At 54.5% G+C, this 17,741-nt stretch overlaps 3 protein-coding genes across 4 annotated transcripts in view; 2 read left to right on the top strand and 1 right to left on the bottom strand.

Moving 5' to 3' along the window:
* Tmem109 (transmembrane protein 109) overlaps window positions 1–2,132 on the top strand; it is a 12,311-nt gene extending 10,179 nt beyond the window's left edge. The window contains exons 3-4 of the mRNA XM_005369652.2: window positions 32–134; window positions 579–2,132. Coding sequence (XP_005369709.1) covers window positions 32–134; window positions 579–970 — 495 coding nt within the window. The 3' untranslated portion in view covers window positions 971–2,132. The remainder of the gene's footprint in view (window positions 1–31; window positions 135–578) is intronic.
* Window positions 2,133–2,993: 861 nt separating this feature from the next.
* Tmem132a (transmembrane protein 132A) lies at window positions 2,994–14,685 on the top strand. Of its 2 annotated transcripts, none has more exons than XM_005369649.3 (12): window positions 2,994–3,246; window positions 5,593–5,807; window positions 6,106–6,324; window positions 6,944–7,275; window positions 8,359–8,508; window positions 8,828–9,023; window positions 9,116–9,259; window positions 10,620–10,822; window positions 12,084–12,357; window positions 12,648–12,839; window positions 13,252–13,501; window positions 13,605–14,685. In XM_005369649.3, the coding sequence occupies exons 1-12, from the start codon at window positions 3,147–3,149 to the stop codon at window positions 14,396–14,398; spliced, it is 3,069 nt and encodes a 1,022-aa protein (XP_005369706.1). In that variant the 5' UTR covers window positions 2,994–3,146; the 3' UTR covers window positions 14,399–14,685. The 2 variants fall into 2 exon arrangements, with proteins under 2 accessions (XP_005369706.1, XP_005369705.1); XM_005369648.3 differs by having other exon boundaries at window positions 8,825–9,023.
* Window positions 14,686–14,744: 59 nt separating this feature from the next.
* Slc15a3 (solute carrier family 15 member 3) overlaps window positions 14,745–17,741 on the bottom strand; it is a 16,502-nt gene continuing 13,505 nt past the window's right edge. The window contains exons 6-8 of the mRNA XM_005369650.3: window positions 16,846–17,004; window positions 15,225–15,380; window positions 14,745–14,907 (exon numbers count right to left, since the gene is read on the bottom strand). Coding sequence (XP_005369707.1) covers window positions 14,753–14,907; window positions 15,225–15,380; window positions 16,846–17,004 — 470 coding nt within the window. The 3' untranslated portion in view covers window positions 14,745–14,752. The remainder of the gene's footprint in view (window positions 14,908–15,224; window positions 15,381–16,845; window positions 17,005–17,741) is intronic.

The raw sequence follows: 17,741 nt of genomic DNA, 5'->3' as shown, positions 1-17,741 counted from the left end.
CTCATTCATGATGACTTTGTCTCTTTCACAGACCCTGGTCCAGGTGATGTGGGCCATCTCATCAGCCATCTCTGTGGCCTGCTTTGCCCTGTCTGGGATCGCTGCCCAGTTGCTGAGTGCCCTGGGGCTGGATGGTGAGTAGCGGAGAATTAGATAGCCAGGGCTGCGTCTGACCTTGTTGTCGGAGGGAGTTTATCTGTGTGGGACTAGACATTCCCCAGCTGTTTGCAGATATCCCCGGAAATGCAGTAGAAGGGGAGGCTGGAGATTCTTACCTCTGTCCCAGGGGTTTACTTGTGTTGACATTGTGCAAAGGTGTAGTATTTCCTCTTTGGTTAACAACAGCCCTGGGAAGCAGACTGACTGTCCCCATATAATAAATAAAACTCAATGTCCACAAGAGAAGTAGTCTTCCAGGAGTCCCGTGGCCAGGAAACTGGGATTCATACCTGTCTCCCAAGCCTGCAGGAGTGGCGGTGCCTCTGCAAGGCTCTCTCTCCCTCCTGCTTCGCTGCCCCTTGTCCCCCTTTGCCCTCAGCACATGTCGAGATTGCTGACTCTGTCCTTTTCCTTTTCAGGTGAATATCTCACCCAGGGCTTGAAGCTCAGCCCCAGCCAAGTCCAGACTCTTCTACTGTGGGGGGCAGCAGCACTGGTCATCTACTGGCTGGTGTCCCTACTCCTAGGCTTGGTCTTGGCCTTACTAGGGCGGATCCTGGGGGGTCTGAAGCTTGTCCTCTTTGTGGCTGGCTTTGTGGGCCTGGTGAGGTCTGTACCTGACCCCTCCACCCGGGCCCTGATGCTCCTGGCCTTGCTGACTCTCTTTGCCTTGCTGAGCCGGCTCACTGGCTCCAGGGGCTCGGGGGCCCACCTGGAGGCTAAGGTGAGAGGGCTGGAACGCCAGATAGATGAGCTGCGTGGGAGGCAGAGGCGAGCAGCCAAGGCACCCCGGGGTATGGAGGAGGAATGACAGGGCTGTCCCACAGTGACACCCTCATCATACCAAAGAGCTGAGCTGCTTCTGGGTCTCATGGCCCTCCTTGCAGCCCCCTGCCCTTTCCTTGCCTCCCCTGCCCTTTCCTTGCCTCCCCTGCCCTTTCCTTGCCTTGTGTCTGAACCCTTGACCCCTTGACCTCTGCACTAGCCCCTAGTCGAGAGAAGAGAGCCTGCCCTCTGCAGGTGCTCAGTCAAGGGTTGGCTCCCTGCCCTTTCTCTGCTCCCAGCCTGCCTCCCCCAGGACAGGCTGGAAGGGCCTCAGCTCCAGCTTCTGCACCCAGCCAGCACCACTGCCACCGATCTCCGTGATGATTAACCCGCTGTTGCCTGGCTTCCTTACAAAAGGCCATCCCAGGCTGAAGCTCCTGTTTGACTACACTCCAACGCTCTTCTTCCTACTCAGACTCCCATCTCTCCACATCCCAAGTCCCTCGAGACCCTCACCGTATTCCTCATTGCACAGCAGTGGGAAGGGGCAGGAGATGCTAGCTCTGAGGATAAGGGAAAGCAGGGTCCCTGGGGGCCTGCGCATCTGGGTTCTGTTACAAGTGCCTTAATAGGAGTCAACAGCACCCGCCCATTGCCCTTTGCCATGTAGGAAAGTGTGCCATGGCTACTTTGTGTTCAGAGAGAGGAGTCCCTCGCAGAATTTCAGCTCTCCTGTAGCCAAAGCAGAAGCTAACTCTCCTGCAGCTGGGGCCCTGAAGGGACTGTCAAACGCCCTTTGGGGATTTCAGGGATTTTGAGAAGGGCAGGAGGACCCAATGTCTTGCATTTCTCCTCCTGTCCACTCTCTGCCATCCCCAAGCAACTGTTGATCAGTGTTGTGTCCCAGCAGCTGGGAAGAGCATGACCTTGCCCTGATCTCTTCTACAGAGCCCAGGGCGAGCCTGCCACTAACCCTTTCCACCAGGGCACTTGCTCACTCTTGGCCTTGGCCTTTAGGGCCCTCGTGGAGGGAGGTGCCCTGTGCCAGGTCCAGCACAAGATGTGAAGACTAAATGCCCGTTCTTACTGATAAGGTTTGGTGTGGAATCACGGCTGTAGTGATATATATTTTTATCGCGCTTGGTTGGTTTTAAATAAAGTGCACGCTATTTTATTATCTTCTGAATAAAATGTATTTACTCAAAGTCCCTCTGCCGCCAGACTCTCTTCTCTAGCAGGGAGCTGCTGGGAGGAAGGGAGACTCAGAAAGCCAGGCTGTACCTGGTACCCCTCCCTCCAGTAACTTGGAGGGAGGCCAGCACTCTTGTAAAACTTGCAGATCTGGCAGCAGGCTGGGGAACTGAAGGTACTCAGTTGGGGAGCTGTGATGCCCCGTGCTGGCCTGGGGAGCCTAAGAAGACTGGCTTTCCCTCCCAGACTCAGGAATTTACCACACCAAGGGTTTCACCGTGGTTCCAGGTGGTTCTGTTTTGTGGATGGCCCAGGCACGTCTGTGCTGTTTTTTCCTCTTTAGGTTGCCTTGGAGATACCAGATCATCTTCTGAACCTCTCCCAACACTACCCGGGGGCAAGGTTGGGTGGGACCCGAAATCAGATCTTCTTTAGAAGGGTTGACCAGCCTGCACCCTTTACCTCTGGGACTCTCCCTGGGGTGGGGCTGACTGAGCACAAACTGTCTATACGGAATGGCCCAGGGTTGTCATCTGGCCCGGTTTGGCCTCTCTTTTTCTGCCCCAGAAGGTCCCTGAATTCTATCTCTGATTCTAAAGAGAGATGCCTTCACAGCTGAGATTCTTGTGGGGAGGGCATGAGGCAGAGGAAACGTTTTTCGTTTTTGGTTTTTGTTTTTTCCTTGATATTCAGCTTCCAAGAGAAATCCCAGAAGAACTCACCTTGTGCCTCCTGGCAGAGGCCATCAGTCTGCTCAGTCTCCAGGGAGACTTTCCGACCTGAGGCGCGGGGGCGCTCTGGGTCTGGGATCCGTAGGGCACTAGGACCCGGCGGGGCGGAGGGGGGACAGCCCATGTGCCTGCGTTCCCTCCCACCCTACTGCTCCCGCTCCATTGTCTGGGAACTGCAGCCGCTGGCGGGCACAGGGAACTGGCTGGCTAGAGGGGCCGGCGCGGAGCAGGCGCGGGAGATGCGGGGCCGGAAAGCAGGCACCTGAGCCGCGCACTTGGAACCCGCCTTCGACGGGAAGGATGCGAGCCTCGATGGCTGGATGCACGGCTGCGGCCCCTCGGGGGCCCTATGGTGTCTGGCTCTGCCTCCTGGTGGCCCTCGCCCTGGAAGTCGTAAGAGGTCAGTGGGAAGGGAGGGGAGGGGTGACCCGGCTTGGCCGAGGCTGTGCGCCAGTGATGCCCTCAAGCCTTTGGGCCCTGGAACTAAAACCCAGAGTGATGTTCTGGAGAGGTCCAACCTTGGGAAACCGGTTCCCAGCCAGCTGCTCTTCTGCCTTCTTCCCTGTGCATCATCTGGATGCTCCTACCTGGGTCTAAAGTCTTCTTTCTCCCATCCGCACCTGCCTGGTCCCAACTCCTCAGCGAGCTTCCTCTCCAGTTCTAGCGTCTAACCTGCTGCACTGCTTCCCGGTGCACCCCCCAACCTGCTGTTCTAGCCCCCCACCAGCCCGCCCACCAGTCCCAGGAATGCAAAACAGCACCTTTGCCTGGGATCCGAGAGATTGTGCGTTTCTCTTTCCCTGTCCCAAGGAGATCTCTGACCTTGGAGTCTTCAGGGAGAATCCCAGCCTTGCTTTTCCGAGCTTTTGTGGGTGTACCCATCACTGGGTAAGGGGCAGCAGCTACCTCGTGCCTGACACGAGCTGGGGCTGTAAGGTGGAAGATGCTATGGGAGACTGGGAGATGGTGAAGCATTCTCTATCCTCCTGCCCCGATCAAGAGAGCTGGACTCCCAGTGATGGGAGACCATGGGAGTCCGTGGGAGTCCGTGGGAGTTGGGCTACTGAGCATCTTGTAATTATGGAAGCAGTGAATTAGAAGGTGGACCGTAGCCACTCCAGGGGCCAGCAGTCACTCACTTGTTACCCTTAGGGATATGGGAGTGGTGATGGCTATGCTGGGGAAGGGTGCCCCCCACCAACCACCACCACCATCCCGGCTCAACTGTGGGGCTGAGGCAGCTGGTTCTAGAACTTCTTTCAGACACCTGCTCCCCACCCTGCAGACCCAGTGGGAGCCCTAATAACCTCTCCAGAAAGGGGAGGGAGAAAAGCTTTGTCAACCATTCCGCTCACCAACAATGTCACTTCTCGTGGGATTCTACCACAGTTTACAAAGCCCTCCCCTGCTCATGGGTCATGAAATACTCCCACCCCCCTCTACTGCTGAGGATACCTCAGCTTCAAGATGTTGGTTACTGGCCAGTCTTTCATGGTGTACAGCTAGGAGAGAACGTCAGCTCCCTGGGCTCCCCGGAAGCCTCTCCAGGGAGAGATGAGGGAATTCCAGAATGAGTAATACAGATTCTGTGGTTGTCAGAAGGCTAATTCAGAAGAGGCAGCAGAACCAGGCACGTCGTCTCGTGGGTCCAGCTAGTCTGGACCATGGGAGGATTATCCCCTATCAGAACAGCAGCAGCAAGCAGAGCCGGAACAAGGAGTCTGGCGAGGGGCACAGACAGAATGACCACAGAAGGCTTCCTTGAGCAGGCAGCATTTGCTCTTGGCCCTGAAGGAGGGTGGCGGCACTGTTTAGGAGTGAGGCTCATGTGGCATAATCGTGTTGCATTGGATTGAAAGGCTGGGTAGCTTGGTGGTGAATCCCTTACTGGCCTCTCAGGTCTGTCCTGAGAGCTTTAGGTTGGAGAACCCTCACAGATCATTTTCTAAACCCATCAAGAGAGTATGTCATAATAGAACTTAATCCACAGAGCTGTGTGAGAACAGAAAGAGTTAATACATGTAAAGTTGAATCTGTCTGGGGTTAAGTGCTTACTCTTTCGGGATTATAGGACAAATCAATACAGCCTTAGTGGGCCTTAGTGTTTTTTGTGATTGAGTATTCCATCTCCTTGGGTTTGTGGTTCCCACCGTTGGTGAGTGCCAGTAGCCTCATGGACCGCCTTGGTATCCTCCCCAAGTCTCACTCCTGAACCCCAACCCCCAGCTGGGGCAGAGAAGAAGGGATCAAGTTTGGAAGTTTGGTGTTGGTGTGCCGTGGCAATAGATGAACTTGGAGGCGATGTCCAATCAAGTACACCAAAGGACCCAGACAAAACAAAAGTCCCCATTTCTACTAAGCTCAGCTCAGAACTATCTTTCACTGAATAGACCCCAGTACAGGAGTCCTGCCCTTCAAATGTGGTTTCTGAGGCAGACAGGTAGTAGGCACATGTAGAGGAGACACTGAAAGGCCTCTGTTGGAGAGAGAGGCAATGTCTGTGGAAGGTAGAAGGATTGGTGGGGAAGTTTACTTTCAAATCCTGACTCTCAAACTCTGCCTTTGTGAGGCTCCCTGTACCTCAATCGCCTCATCTGTGAAATGGGATTATTCTTCTACATCTGCGAGATGGCACATTTGTACCCCATTTCTCCCTCTCCTGCCCAGCCCCACAGTGAGGATGGAACTCTTCTCAACCTCTGCTCGCTCCAAAACCATCCCTTATCTACCCCCCATTCTTCTTCAGTTGGCAGTAACCAAGACACCGGGGACCCCATCTACTTGCCAGTGGCCCTGGAACTCCTGGATGCCCCTGAGCATTTCCGTGTGCAGCAGGTGGGCCACTACCCACCTGCCAACTCTTCTCTGGGCTCCCGCTCTGAGACCTTTCTGCTCCTGCAGCCCTGGCCCAGGGCACAGCCACTTCTTCGGGCATCCTACCCACCTTTTGCCACTCAGCAGGTAAGGATAGGGCCCAGTGACCACCAGGCAAATGAGACTCATGAGTTCTTCTGTCTGGGGTTCTGGGGCTCTTCTCGTTCTTCTGTTTAAGAGTTAACCAGACCTAGTCTTGCTTAACTAATGAAATCAGGCAAGATTTGGTACATCAGGGTGGTATGACAATAGACAGCTTTACCCATTCTTCACTCGGGAAGACTGAGGCCCTTAATCTCTTTCCATGCTAAGATCCCGTCTCTGGCTATCGTTTTTATCTGCCTTTCCACCCACCCTGCAGTTGAGCATCCTTGTTCTTTTCCAGGTGGTCCCTCCAAGGGTCACTGAGCCCCACCGGCGACCTGTCCCTTGGGATGTGAGAGCTGTTTCAGTGGAAGCAGCTGTGACTCCAGCAGAGCCTTATGCCCGTGTCCTCTTCCACCTTAAAGGGCAGGATTGGCCGCCAGGACCTAGCAGCTTGCCCTGCGCCCGACTGCATGCCACGCACCCTGAAGGCACTGCCCACCAAGCCTGCCGCTTCCAGGTGAGTGTTTCTGCTGCTGTGCCATACAGGTGTGGTGCCAGGGTGGAGAGGGAAGAACTCGACTACAGTCTGGGAAGTCTAGGGCATGAGCCCCCAGGCTCTGTTTTGGGTCCTGATAGCCCTAGGAGAGGTTCCTTTAAGAATTTCAGTCCATGGTGCATGACTTTGGGCACATAATTTAATCCCTCTGAGGCTCAGTTTTTTCTCATCTGTAAAATAGACTAACAACAGTTCCCGCCTATTGGGAACTGGAAAAGAAATAAATGAGCCAAATGTAAGAGTCCCTGTAACAGAGCCATCAACCTTTGTGTGTGGAAACTCAAACTTTTGTGGGTTCTACTTCTACTATTGTGGAGCTAGGCCCAAAGACCCACAGGCGATCTGTTTCTTGCTCTGATATTCTGAGCTCTAGGCAGGTCCTGGATGTGGTCAAGTCTGTCCTGGAGATCAGAAGCATGACCTACAGAGTACTAGTCTAAACCCTAGACCTGGTGGGTCCCGAGATTATTGTGGCACATGGAAAACATCCTTGGTTCTGCCTTTCATAGAGCTCTCCAGCTTAGGTTTCTCTGCAATGGGAGTGAACCTCCTTCCCACCCTGCCTTTGTTGTTTTTGCAGCCATCTCTGGGCGCGTGCGTGGTGGAACTGGAGTTCCCCTCTCACTGGTTCTCCCAAAGTGCCACCACAAGGGCTGAACTGGCCTACACGCTGGAGCCCGCGGGCGAGGGACCTGGGGCCTGCGGCCTTGGCACGGAGGAAGAACCCAGGGAGCAGGCTCTCCCAGTGGGTGGTGTGGAGCTGCACCCGGCCGACCCCCCACAGTACCAGGAGGTACCTCTGGATGAAGCAGTCACTTTGCGGGCACCCGATGTACCCATGCGGCCTGGCCAGCTTTTCACCGCCACTCTCCTGCTTCGACACAACTTCACGGCCAGTCTTCTTACCCTTCGGTGAGTGGCATGACAATAGGTATCCATTTCTCCTGCAGTCCTCACTGGAGCTCTTGGCCTCTTTAAACCATGAGTTCTGCATAAATGTCCCCAGCAGAGAGTTGTAAGACCCTGTGATGATCACAGCCCAGAAGTGGGAAGCTTCCCCAGGACTTTATGTCTTGTGGTAGTTGAAGTAGGAGAGGCTTGGGGCGCAAGAAGTGTATTGTCCAGTGCTGGGCTATGCTCAAATGCCGACAAGACAGGTATCTATGGGGATCGACCACCCACAGGGTCCTCTGCTTGCTACTGTTGTTGTGGGGGGCTGGAGCTTTGGACAAAGCCTACTCCTGCACATCAAAGGCCCCATTCTATACGTCCTTGTCTGTAGGACGTTAAACCAAAGCATCCTCCACCCCAAATCAGTGAAACTGACAAGGATCTGTAATGTCACTTTTCCTCTACCATAGGGTGGGCATACGGGAGTCCTACCCAACGTGTCTTCCTACCCGTCATGCCCACTCAGGCTCACTCATCCGCTGAGTCCACAGATATTACAGTACCAGTCCTGTGTCTCCACACGCTCATCTGTACCAAGGACTCAGAGAGAGGGCATGAACTAGATTGGGTTAGTTGTGTGGCTGAAGGAAGTGCCCTGAGAACTTGGGTCCGTGGGCAGAGTAAGGGAGAAAGCCATTTACTAACACCTACAAGAAATCGTGTTTGGGAAGAAAGGCAGACTAGACTATAGGTTTAGTCTGAGCAAAGGCCTGGGGTCATGACTGTGTGTTGGGCTGAGGAGGGACAACTCTTGGTGTGGCACAAGCCCAGAATGTATGGAGTGATGTCACTGCCCCTGTTGAGGCTGAGCTAGGACCTGGAGGTTCTGGAATGCCAGCTTGTGGACAGTAGAGTGGCCTTTGGGTAGAGGAAGGAACGTGACATGACATGTCTTGAGGTGGGGTCCTTCTGAGAGAGATAGGAAGAAGTTCCGGGTGGAGGAAAGCCCGCCAGGAAACTGACATCTTCAGTGCTTTGTCTGCCTTTCCCCTGCAACCTGCAGCTCAGTCTTTATCCAGACCAAAACCCATCTGCTCTTTGCAGGATCAAGGTGAAGAAAGGGCTGCAGGTGACAGCTGCCCGTCCAGCCCAGCCCACCGTCTGGACCGCTAAGTTAGACCGCTTCAAGGGGTCAAAGCACCACACCAGCCTGATCACCTGTCACCGCACTGGGCCTGTAGGACCAGATTCCAGGTGGGCACAAAAGAGAGTTCTAGGCCTAGAATGCTAGAGAACAGGTATGGGGGTCCAGTGGATGCCCCCCACCTCAGTGAGCCTTTGGGGCTATAAATCAGTGGCTCCTGTGGCTCTTAAGAGGGGCCTGGAGGCCAGGTTGGGCTTTGTAGCCAGGATGGAGGTTTAGGTTCTGTCACTTTACACTGTGATCTTAGGAGAGCTGCATGGTCCCTATGCCTTGATCTTCTTGTCAATCAAATGGGGATAACTATAGAGACCGCTTATGAACACAGATGCTACCTGGCAAACACTCAGCTCTTCTCTCTTCTGCCAGCAGTCCCCTTGAACTGTCCGAGTTCCTGTGGGTGGACTTTGCGGTGGAGAATAGCACTGGTGGGGGTGTGGCAGTCACTCGCCCAGTCACGTGGCAGCTGGAGTATCCGGGTCAGGCCCCCGAAGCAGAGAAAGACAAAATGGTCTGGGAGATCCTGGTATCTGAGCGGGATATCAGAGCCCTCATTCCCCTGACCAAGGTAAGAGACTAACCTGGGCTCAGCCCCACGGAAGCCTGATCCCAGGAACCCCGGGTGAGAACCCCGAAACTAAACAACCCTTGCACCCTCAGGCCGAGGAGCTGGTGAACACAGCTCCACTGACAGGAGTGCCCCAGCGCATCCCGGTGCGGCTTGTCACTGTGGACAGTGGGGGAGCCCTGGAGGAGGTGACAGAGCACATTGGTTGTGAGTCAGCCAACACACAGGTCCTGCAGGTGAGTGGCAGCACCCATCTGTGTGAGCATGCACAGTGAGACGTAGCTTTGTTCCTTCCTGTAGTACATCTCCAAGAGAATGGCTTCTCAAGCACAAACTTCATGGGCAGGGCTGTGCGACGTCACCCTTTCTTTTTTTTCATCCCAATCATCTGTCTAGTAAAGTTTAACTAAAGTTAAAAGTGGTAACTCTAAAAGTGCGGCCTTAAGCTTATTTCCACATTCATTGTCCATCGTCCATTTCGGCCCCAGCCGGGGAGCAGAGCTGGAATCATGTGTGTCCCTTGAAGTCAGGACATTTTTGTAGAGACCTGCGTTAGTTACTTTTCTCACTGCTGTGACAAAATCCCCGAGGAAGGTGACTTCAGGAAGCAGGAGTTTGTTCTGGCATAGCTCAAGGCTACAGTTCGGAGCTTGAGGCAGGCTGGTCATATGGCACTGTTATCAGGAAGCTGAGAAAAAGGGATTTCTCCTTTTTATTCGGTGGTAGTGGGCGGGGCACGAGGCGGGGGACCCAGCCCGTGGATGATGCTGCCCATAGTTAAGATGGGGTTTCTCATCTCAGTGAACTCAATCTAGAAATTCCCTCACAGACATGTCTAGAGGTTTGTCTCCTAAGGAGCTCCTGATCTTGTCAAGGTGTCAATATGAATCATCGCAGCCCTTCTTTGTTATAAACTAGCTGTGTGGTCGTGTGCAAGTGTCTTAGCCTCTCCGAGCCCCTGGTCCCTCAACTCTAACATATTAGGCTGTTGGAAGAGTTAAAAGTCCCTGAGACAGTATCCAGCAGATAGCAAGAACCGAAGCCTCAGCAGTTACTGCTCTTATCATTTGATGAAGATTAACATAGTAATCACTGCTGTACCGACCTGTGAGGTTAAGAGGGTAGACAGCTTTCTCCATCTTGATGTGTTAATGAGGATGCACTTACCCAGATCCCAGACAGCAGGGACAGCACCCTGGGGTCCCTGGGTAGGTGGGCCTGTCTTACCCTTTAGCCTTCGCCCACTTAGCTGTGTCTGGTTGTTAGATACCTCCGGCACCCGTGTCTGAGACTGGTACTGAGGGGCTAACAGTGACACCTCTGTCCTGATCATGCTAGGAGGAAGGCTGTGTGTGTTGCATGCAGATGGCCTGGCTCATCCGCTGGAGAACCCAAAGTATGGCCCAGTATCTCTGGGGTGGATTTTAGCACAGCAAAATGTTTAAACTAAGAACAGCCACTATCCGGGCCACCACAACACACATTTCTATGCCGTACAGAATTGAATCTGAGTTGTAGCCCTACTTATGGTTGCAGTAGGTGATGCCATCTTACAGCCTGTCCTTTGTGTCTCAGTCCATCTCTGCCATTCCATAGGTATCTGAGGCCTGTGACGCCGTGTTCGTGGCTGGCCAGGAGAGCCGGGGTGCCAAGGGAGTGCGGGTGGACTTCTGGTGGCGCCGAATGCGGGCCTCACTGAGGCTGACTGTATGGGCTCCACTGCTCCCCCTACGCATTGAGCTGACAGACTCCACTCTGGAGCAGATCCGAGGCTGGCGGGTCCCAGGCCCAGTGGAAGGGTAAGTTGCAAGCCTGCAGGAGCCATAGGATTTGGTGACTTCCTTTGGGGCCTGAGGATACTCAGTGAACACCTCCAGGGACCCAGGCTGGGGTCTGAAACACTGCATACTGCGCACTTAAGAAACAGGTTTATTTGGCTCACCATTCCAAGCACAGCCCATTATGGCGGGGCAGTTATAGCAACAGGAGTTTAGAGAGCTGGACAGGCCACATTGCATTCCAAGTCAGGAAGCAGAGGGATGGACGCTGGTGCTTAGCTCACTTTCTCCTTTTACTCAGTACTGGGACCCAAGCTGATAGGATGGTGCTGCCCATAGTTAGTTAGGGCGGGTCTTCCCACCTCGGTTACCCTATTACAAAGCTGCCCCACAGGCTGGAGAGATGGCTCAGCAGTTTGGAGCTCTGCCTGCTCTTCTGGGGGACCCAGGTTCAGTTCCCAGCACCCACATGGCAGCTCATAGCTGTCTGTAAACCAGTTCCAGGAGACCTGACACCTCACACAGACATGTATGCAGGCAGGGTACCAATACACATAAAATAAAAATAACTTATTAAGGAAAAAAAATGACCTCACTGTCTTGCCCAGAGATTTGTCTCTTAGATGATCTTGGGTTTTGTCAGGTTGACGATATTAGCCGTCACCTACCTTTGACCACCAGAACCCTGGGCACTGTAGTCTAACTGGCAGCCTCCATAGCCCCTCTCCCCCGGCTTCCTTGTTGGCTATAACATGTACGAATTATTTTTGCTCGGTTTTCTGTCCATCCTTCTCCAGCTCCACACTCCATCCCTGAGAATGTTCACTACTCTACCCCAAAGCCTTCAATGGTGTGCACTCAGTAAAAACGAACTATACTGGGTAATAGGGAAGCTCACCAGACCTTGAGAGCAAGGATGAGGTGCCTAGGCTCTCATGCCCTGTAGAAACAGAGTTGTCACCCCATTGTCACCTTCCCACTCCAGAAGTATCCAACTGCACAGATAGGCACATTTCACCAGTCAACACGCAACACAGGTCTGGTTATCCCTGACCTGAACAGAAAGACTTGGGTATTCAGGACAAAGTTTGAAGAACATGAGGCATACACCAGTCAGGCACCTCAGGTTACTATTCTTGCTTTGTCATTTGTGCAAACTGAGGCATTAAACTTCAATTTAGAACCTCTAGATGGGTGGCTGGGTAGGGCCTTGCTGGGTTTGGAGTTTGGGCAAGGCGTGGTCTCCAGTGGGCGGGCCCATCACTGATGCTCCGCCCTGCAGACAGCCTGAACCTGAGGCCACCGTTGAGGAGGCCGAGAGGCGCTCCCGTGGCTGTCGCCTGCAGTACCAGCGAGCTGGTGTGCGCTTCCTGGTACCTTTTGTGGCCCATCCGCTGGACGGTGGCCGCCGCCTCACTCACCTTCTCGGCCCTGACTGGCTGCTGGATGTGACTCACCTCGTGGCAGCCCACGCCCACGTGCAAGATCCTCGCATAGCCTCCTTGGAAGGCGGCCGAGTCCTAGTGGGACGGGAGCCTGGAGTCACCTCTATTGAGGTGAGTCACCACAGGGGATGCTAAAGAGCAAGACTCGGCCCCCTGCCCCCAGGGCGCCTCCCCAGAATGTTCCGGGTTAGCTGTGAAGACTGTAGTCGCGGTTGGGGAGGACAGGTCTAGGAGGGCTAGGAGGCTGAGTGAGAAAGGAGCTCACTGCAGGAAGTGTGGCAGGTGTGGAGGACGAGGGAATGGATGTGTGGGGAGAGGCCACCAGAGTACAGAGGTGCTGGCAGACTGTGGGCAGGATACCCCACCCACCCCAACTTTCATTTGCTTCCCACTCTCTTTAGGTTCGTTCCCCGCTTTCTGACTCCATCCTGGGGGAACAGGCACTGGCTGTGACAGACGACAAGGTCTCAATGCTGGAGCTGCGAGTGCAGCCCGTGATGGGCATCTCACTGGCTTTGAGCCGAGGCACATCCCACCCTGGGGAGGTCACAGCCACGTGCTGGGCCCAGTCAGCTCTTCCAGCCCCAAAGCAGGTGATGGCTGGGGATCAGGGAGCATGGTCAACAGCTATTGATGGGGGCTGATGGTGGAGGAGGAGGGGAGGAAGTAGGTCCTGGTACTTGGACCCCTTGCTCTAGGGTTTTCAAAATAAGGACTACTTCCCATGAGGTAGAGTTCTCTGTGGCTGGAAGTGGTCCAGCAGAGACTGGCTGGAGCAAGGCATTGGGAGGTTCACTAGGCTCTCTTGAGGACTCAGACTCCAGGGCTGAGTGGCAGACAGGTGATTGACACGCGTCCCCTCTCTCCCTGTGTTTTGTCCATTTGCCTGTGTCTCTTGTTTCCTCCGTGCTTTTTCTTCCGTGTGGCCTGTCACTGTGGGAGTGGTTTGTGTGTGCATGCGTGCGTGCCCTCGCGTGTCTCTGCCTGTGTCTGTGTGCCCTGCAGGAGGTGGCCCTCTCCCTATGGCTGTCCTTCTCTGACCACACTTTGGCCCCTGCCGAGCTCTACGACCGCAGTGACCTGGGACTGTCGGTCTCAGTTGAGGAGCCCAGTGCCGTCCTGCCGGCTGAAGAGCAGGGAGCCCAACTTGGTGTGGTGGTGAGTGGGGTGGGTGCCGAAGGGCTGCCCCTACACGTGGCTCTGCACCCGCCGGAACCGTGCCGCCGGGGCCGCCATCGTGTGCCCCTGGCCTCAGGCACTGCCTGGCTGGGGCTGCCCCCTCTGCCCACACCAGCACCTGCCCTGTGCACACTCACCATACAGACAGCTGTGCCGCCATCGTGTGCCCCTGGCCTCAGGCACTGCCTGGCTGGGGCTGCCCCCTCTGCCCACACCAGCACCTGCCCTTCCATCCAGTCCCGCCCGGAGCCCACCATTCACAGAAGCCACTGTGGGGGGAAAGCGGCGGGTAGCAGGTGGTATGGGGGGCCATATGGATGTCAGAGGCAAGTTTGAGCGGGCAGAGGAAGAAACTGGGAAGGAAGAGGATGAGGCCAAAGAAGAGGAGGAAGACGAGGAAGAGATGGTGCCTGCCCCTCAGCGTGTCACCGACCTAGAGCTGGGAATGTATGCTCTGCTGGGTATCTTCTGTCTGGCCATCCTCATCTTTCTGGTCAATGGTGTGGTCTTCGTGTTGCGCTACCAGCGCAAAGAGCCTCCAGACAGCGCTACGGACCCTTCCTCCCCCCAGCCCCATAACTGGGTCTGGCTGGGCACCAATCAGGAGGAACTGAGTCGTCAGCTGGACCGATGCTCCTCCCCGGGCCCACCCAAGGGGGAGGGGGGATGCCCCTGTGAAAGTGGGGCAGGAGGGGATCCCTCAACTGTGGCCCCCAGTGCTTCAGAGGGCACCGTTGGCTCCTCAAGCACCCTGGCCCGCAAAGACGCTGGGGGACGTCGAAAGAGAGTAGAGTTTGTGACATTTGCGCCAGCACCCCCAGCCCAGCTGCCCGAGGAGCCTGTAGGGGCCCCGGCTGTACAGTCCATCCTGGTGGCAGGTGAGGAGGACATCCGCTGGGTGTGTGAGGACATGGGCCTGAAGGACCCGGAGGAACTTCGTAACTACATGGAGAGAATCCGGGGCAGCTCTTGACCATTCCCTGGCCTGCCATGGTGCAGCTTCAGCCACCAACCCAGGCAGTGGGACCAGTGGGATGTCTGACTGGACTTCTTACCTGGTCCTCACGCTCATCCTCTGGTGCTTGTTGATCCGAGTCCCCTGCTGGGACCCCTTGGGGACCCGAACCCAGGCCCCCTCCACCCCACCCCTTGTCGTGGACCATGGTCAAGAGGGAGGGTGCATGCCCCTTATTTATGGGAACCACTTCATTCTAATGTTGGGTACAGAATAAATGAGAAGAGAATGGGCACATCTGGTATTACGATGGTACTGTTTCTTCAGGTGGGTGGCGATGGCACTGTCTCTCCGGGTAGGTGAAGAACGGATTCAGCCCCTGAGCCTGCTGGATACGCTCTGGGAGGCTGGGTTCTGACGAGTCCTCTCATAGTGACCAGCAATCCAGAGAAACAGGACAGCTGTGACAGCCTGAATGCCGGCCAGCAGGAAGAAGTAAAAGTCCATGTGGCAGTTGTTGATGTTCCCTGAGGACAGGAAGGCTGACATGTGGGTGGGGAGGGGCTAAAGCCACACACCAGTGGGTGTGGTCTGAGAGCACTGGGTAGAGAGCCCTCTGATATTGTAACTCCCCAAGTGTCTCTCAGTGAATCTCCTATTCCTTTATTTGGAGACTTGAACCAAACACCAGGGGAGAAAGTGACCACTCAGCAGCCAGTAATGGCTGAGTTCCGGAAGCGGGAAGGTGCCTCTGAGGGCCACCGAGTCTAAAGCATGACTGCTCACCCCATTCCTACACCGCCTTCCATGCCTATCTTCTCCTGGGGGGTCTCCTCTCACTCACCGTAGTCCTTGGGGCAGTGCATCCAGCCCCCAGGCAAGGACAGTAGGGCCACCAGGCCAGAGCCCAACAGTGAGCCTACCCCCGAAAGGCAGAAGAAAATGCCCATGATGGCACCCTGCATGGAGCGTGGAGCTTCTGAGTAGGCAAACTCCAGACCTGTGGGAGAAAGAAGGGAGGGACTTGGGCTGCAGGGGGGGCAGAGATGGACCCCACTGCTAACCTCCCAGTGTGTGTGGGTGGGGGTGGGGGGTCACATTATTCTGCTCTCTTTTCCAAGCCGCTATCCTAATTCCCTTGGACGGTGTGTCCCCATGACTGACAACACCTGCATGCCTGTGACATGACACATTGTATCTGCCCATCTCATCTGATGGAGCACCTTCCCCTGGACGCTATGAACGCTACCCAGAGCTCTGACTAGTCTCCTTCCTCCTGGGCACCCCAGTGACGGGGTGTGGGTGACATCCTCAGCCGCTTTCTGTGCCGACCTTCCACAGCACCACCATCACTACCACTCAGCATCTGAAATAGTTTCCAAAGGTTGGCCTCCCTGTCTCCTCTGTCCTGGGCCCTGACCTCATCACCCACACATGTCTGAGTGGGTCTCTGGAACTTTTGTTTGTTTGTTTTCATGAGATAGGGTTTCTCTATAGTCAGGCTGTCCTGGAACTCGCTCTATAGACCAGGCTGGCCTCAGACTCGGAGATCTGCCCGCCTCTGTTAGGATTAAAGGCGTGTGCCACAACTGCACGCTCTCTGGAACTTCTTGGAGGCTTCCATTTCCTATAGAACCGATGGGAGGATCGAAGGGTGTTGTTGGCCTCGGGGAACTCCCCACTCAGGCTCAGCCATTGGCCCCACTGTGACTGTCCTCCGCACACTCCCCTCTCCAGTGCTTGCTCCCCACCATACGCCCCCACCCCCGGCTCATGCTGGTTCCACTACATTGAAGATCCTTCCCACACTTGCTGACTTTAACTTCCCCAGAAGCCCATCTCCTCACCCCTCCCCACCTTACTCATAGTCCAGCCACACTCTCCAGTCCCCAGTCCGAGTCTGGTGGTTTTTTGTTTGCAACTTAAATTCACAGGGTCAGATTTATCATCAAGGTCTAGAATTCCCTCCATAGCCGAGTGGGAGAGCCTACCCAGCTCTTGTAGTTTTGGCTTCCTGACTAAGTTGGGACAGGGTTGGTGTGTGTGTGTGTATGTGTGTGTGTGTGTGTGTGTGTGCGCGCGCGCGTGTGTGCATGTACGCACTATAGGACACAGTGCTGAGTTCCAGAAGGGAAGAGCACCCAACCCAGGGGATTTTCGAAGAAAGGGGCAGAAGGAACAATGACTACAAAGGCAGAACCCACTGCTCAGGGGACATATGGAAAGTGCCTTTTAGCCCCCAATTCCTAGGGGTCTGCTGCAATGGCTGGCTCAAGCCTGACCCAGTGCTAGAAAGTCCCTTGACCTCATGACCTCACCAGAACAGAGGTAGACCTCATTTGGCATCACTGCTGCCCTCCATACAGAAGCCAGAGTGCTATGCCTATGGTCCCCCGATCTAGAGGGACATACACCCAAGCAGAGCTTAGCAGTAGTCTAAGAGCTGGGGAGGGAATCCAGAATACCTGCAATGCTGGCAAAAATCTCACTGATGCCGATGAGCAGGTACTGGGGGATTTGCCACCAGATAGACAATGGTGCCGCGTAGTACAAGTCCTTCCCAATCAGCTGAGGCACTGTGTGGTTGTCTTTGATGTACCTTAAGCGCTCTTTCTCCAGGACTCCTGGGGGGTTGTGGGGTGGGGAGCAAAAGAGTACAGTCAGACCACCCCAGGCAGTTTAGAGCTTGAGTTCCAATTCTTTTTTTCTTTTTTGCCTTGGCTGCTAGGAAGCTCAGCTAGGTTTTGTATTTCACAGGAGTTCTTATTAATCTGGAGTCGGTTATGACATTCTTTGCAAATGAGGAAAGTGAAACTTAGATTGAGCAACAGCCTAGAATCACACAGGTAATAAGCAGTTGGGACTGAATCTTAGTCTATCTTAGTCTATCTGGTTTTCAGCTGGCCTACTTCCCGTGAGATCACATGACTTCTCTAGGGCAAGGTTGGGCATTATGGTAGTGTTTCCAACCTGGCCTTAAGTTTTTGTCTTCTCCCCTTCAATGCCTGGGAGAGCCCTTGGCCCTGGTGAATGAATCACAAGCACATAGGCACTTGCGTTCCAATCCTGGCCTCCCACTGGTTTGTTGTGCAAACCCGAGCAACTCACCTAGCCTTTTGGAGACTCTATCCCCTTACCCAAGAAGCAATAAAACTCCTGAGATTATTGAGGGTGGAATAGGACAAAATTAAAGAAGACAGCCACATCTAGTTTGTGTTGCACGTGACCAATAAGACAGTGTTCATTTAGCTTTAATTTTTTCAGCCTCTATCTATCTATCTATCTATCTATCTATCTATCTATCTATCTATCTATCTATCTATCATCTATCTATCCATCTATCTATCCATCTATCTATCCA

Source organism: Microtus ochrogaster, unplaced genomic scaffold (genome assembly GCF_000317375.1).
Source record: "Microtus ochrogaster isolate Prairie Vole_2 unplaced genomic scaffold, MicOch1.0 UNK56, whole genome shotgun sequence".
Taxonomy (NCBI): Eukaryota; Metazoa; Chordata; class Mammalia; order Rodentia; family Cricetidae; genus Microtus; species Microtus ochrogaster.
The sequence above is the reverse complement of the archived record's forward strand: the minus strand, read 5'-3'. Positions and strand labels throughout refer to the sequence as shown.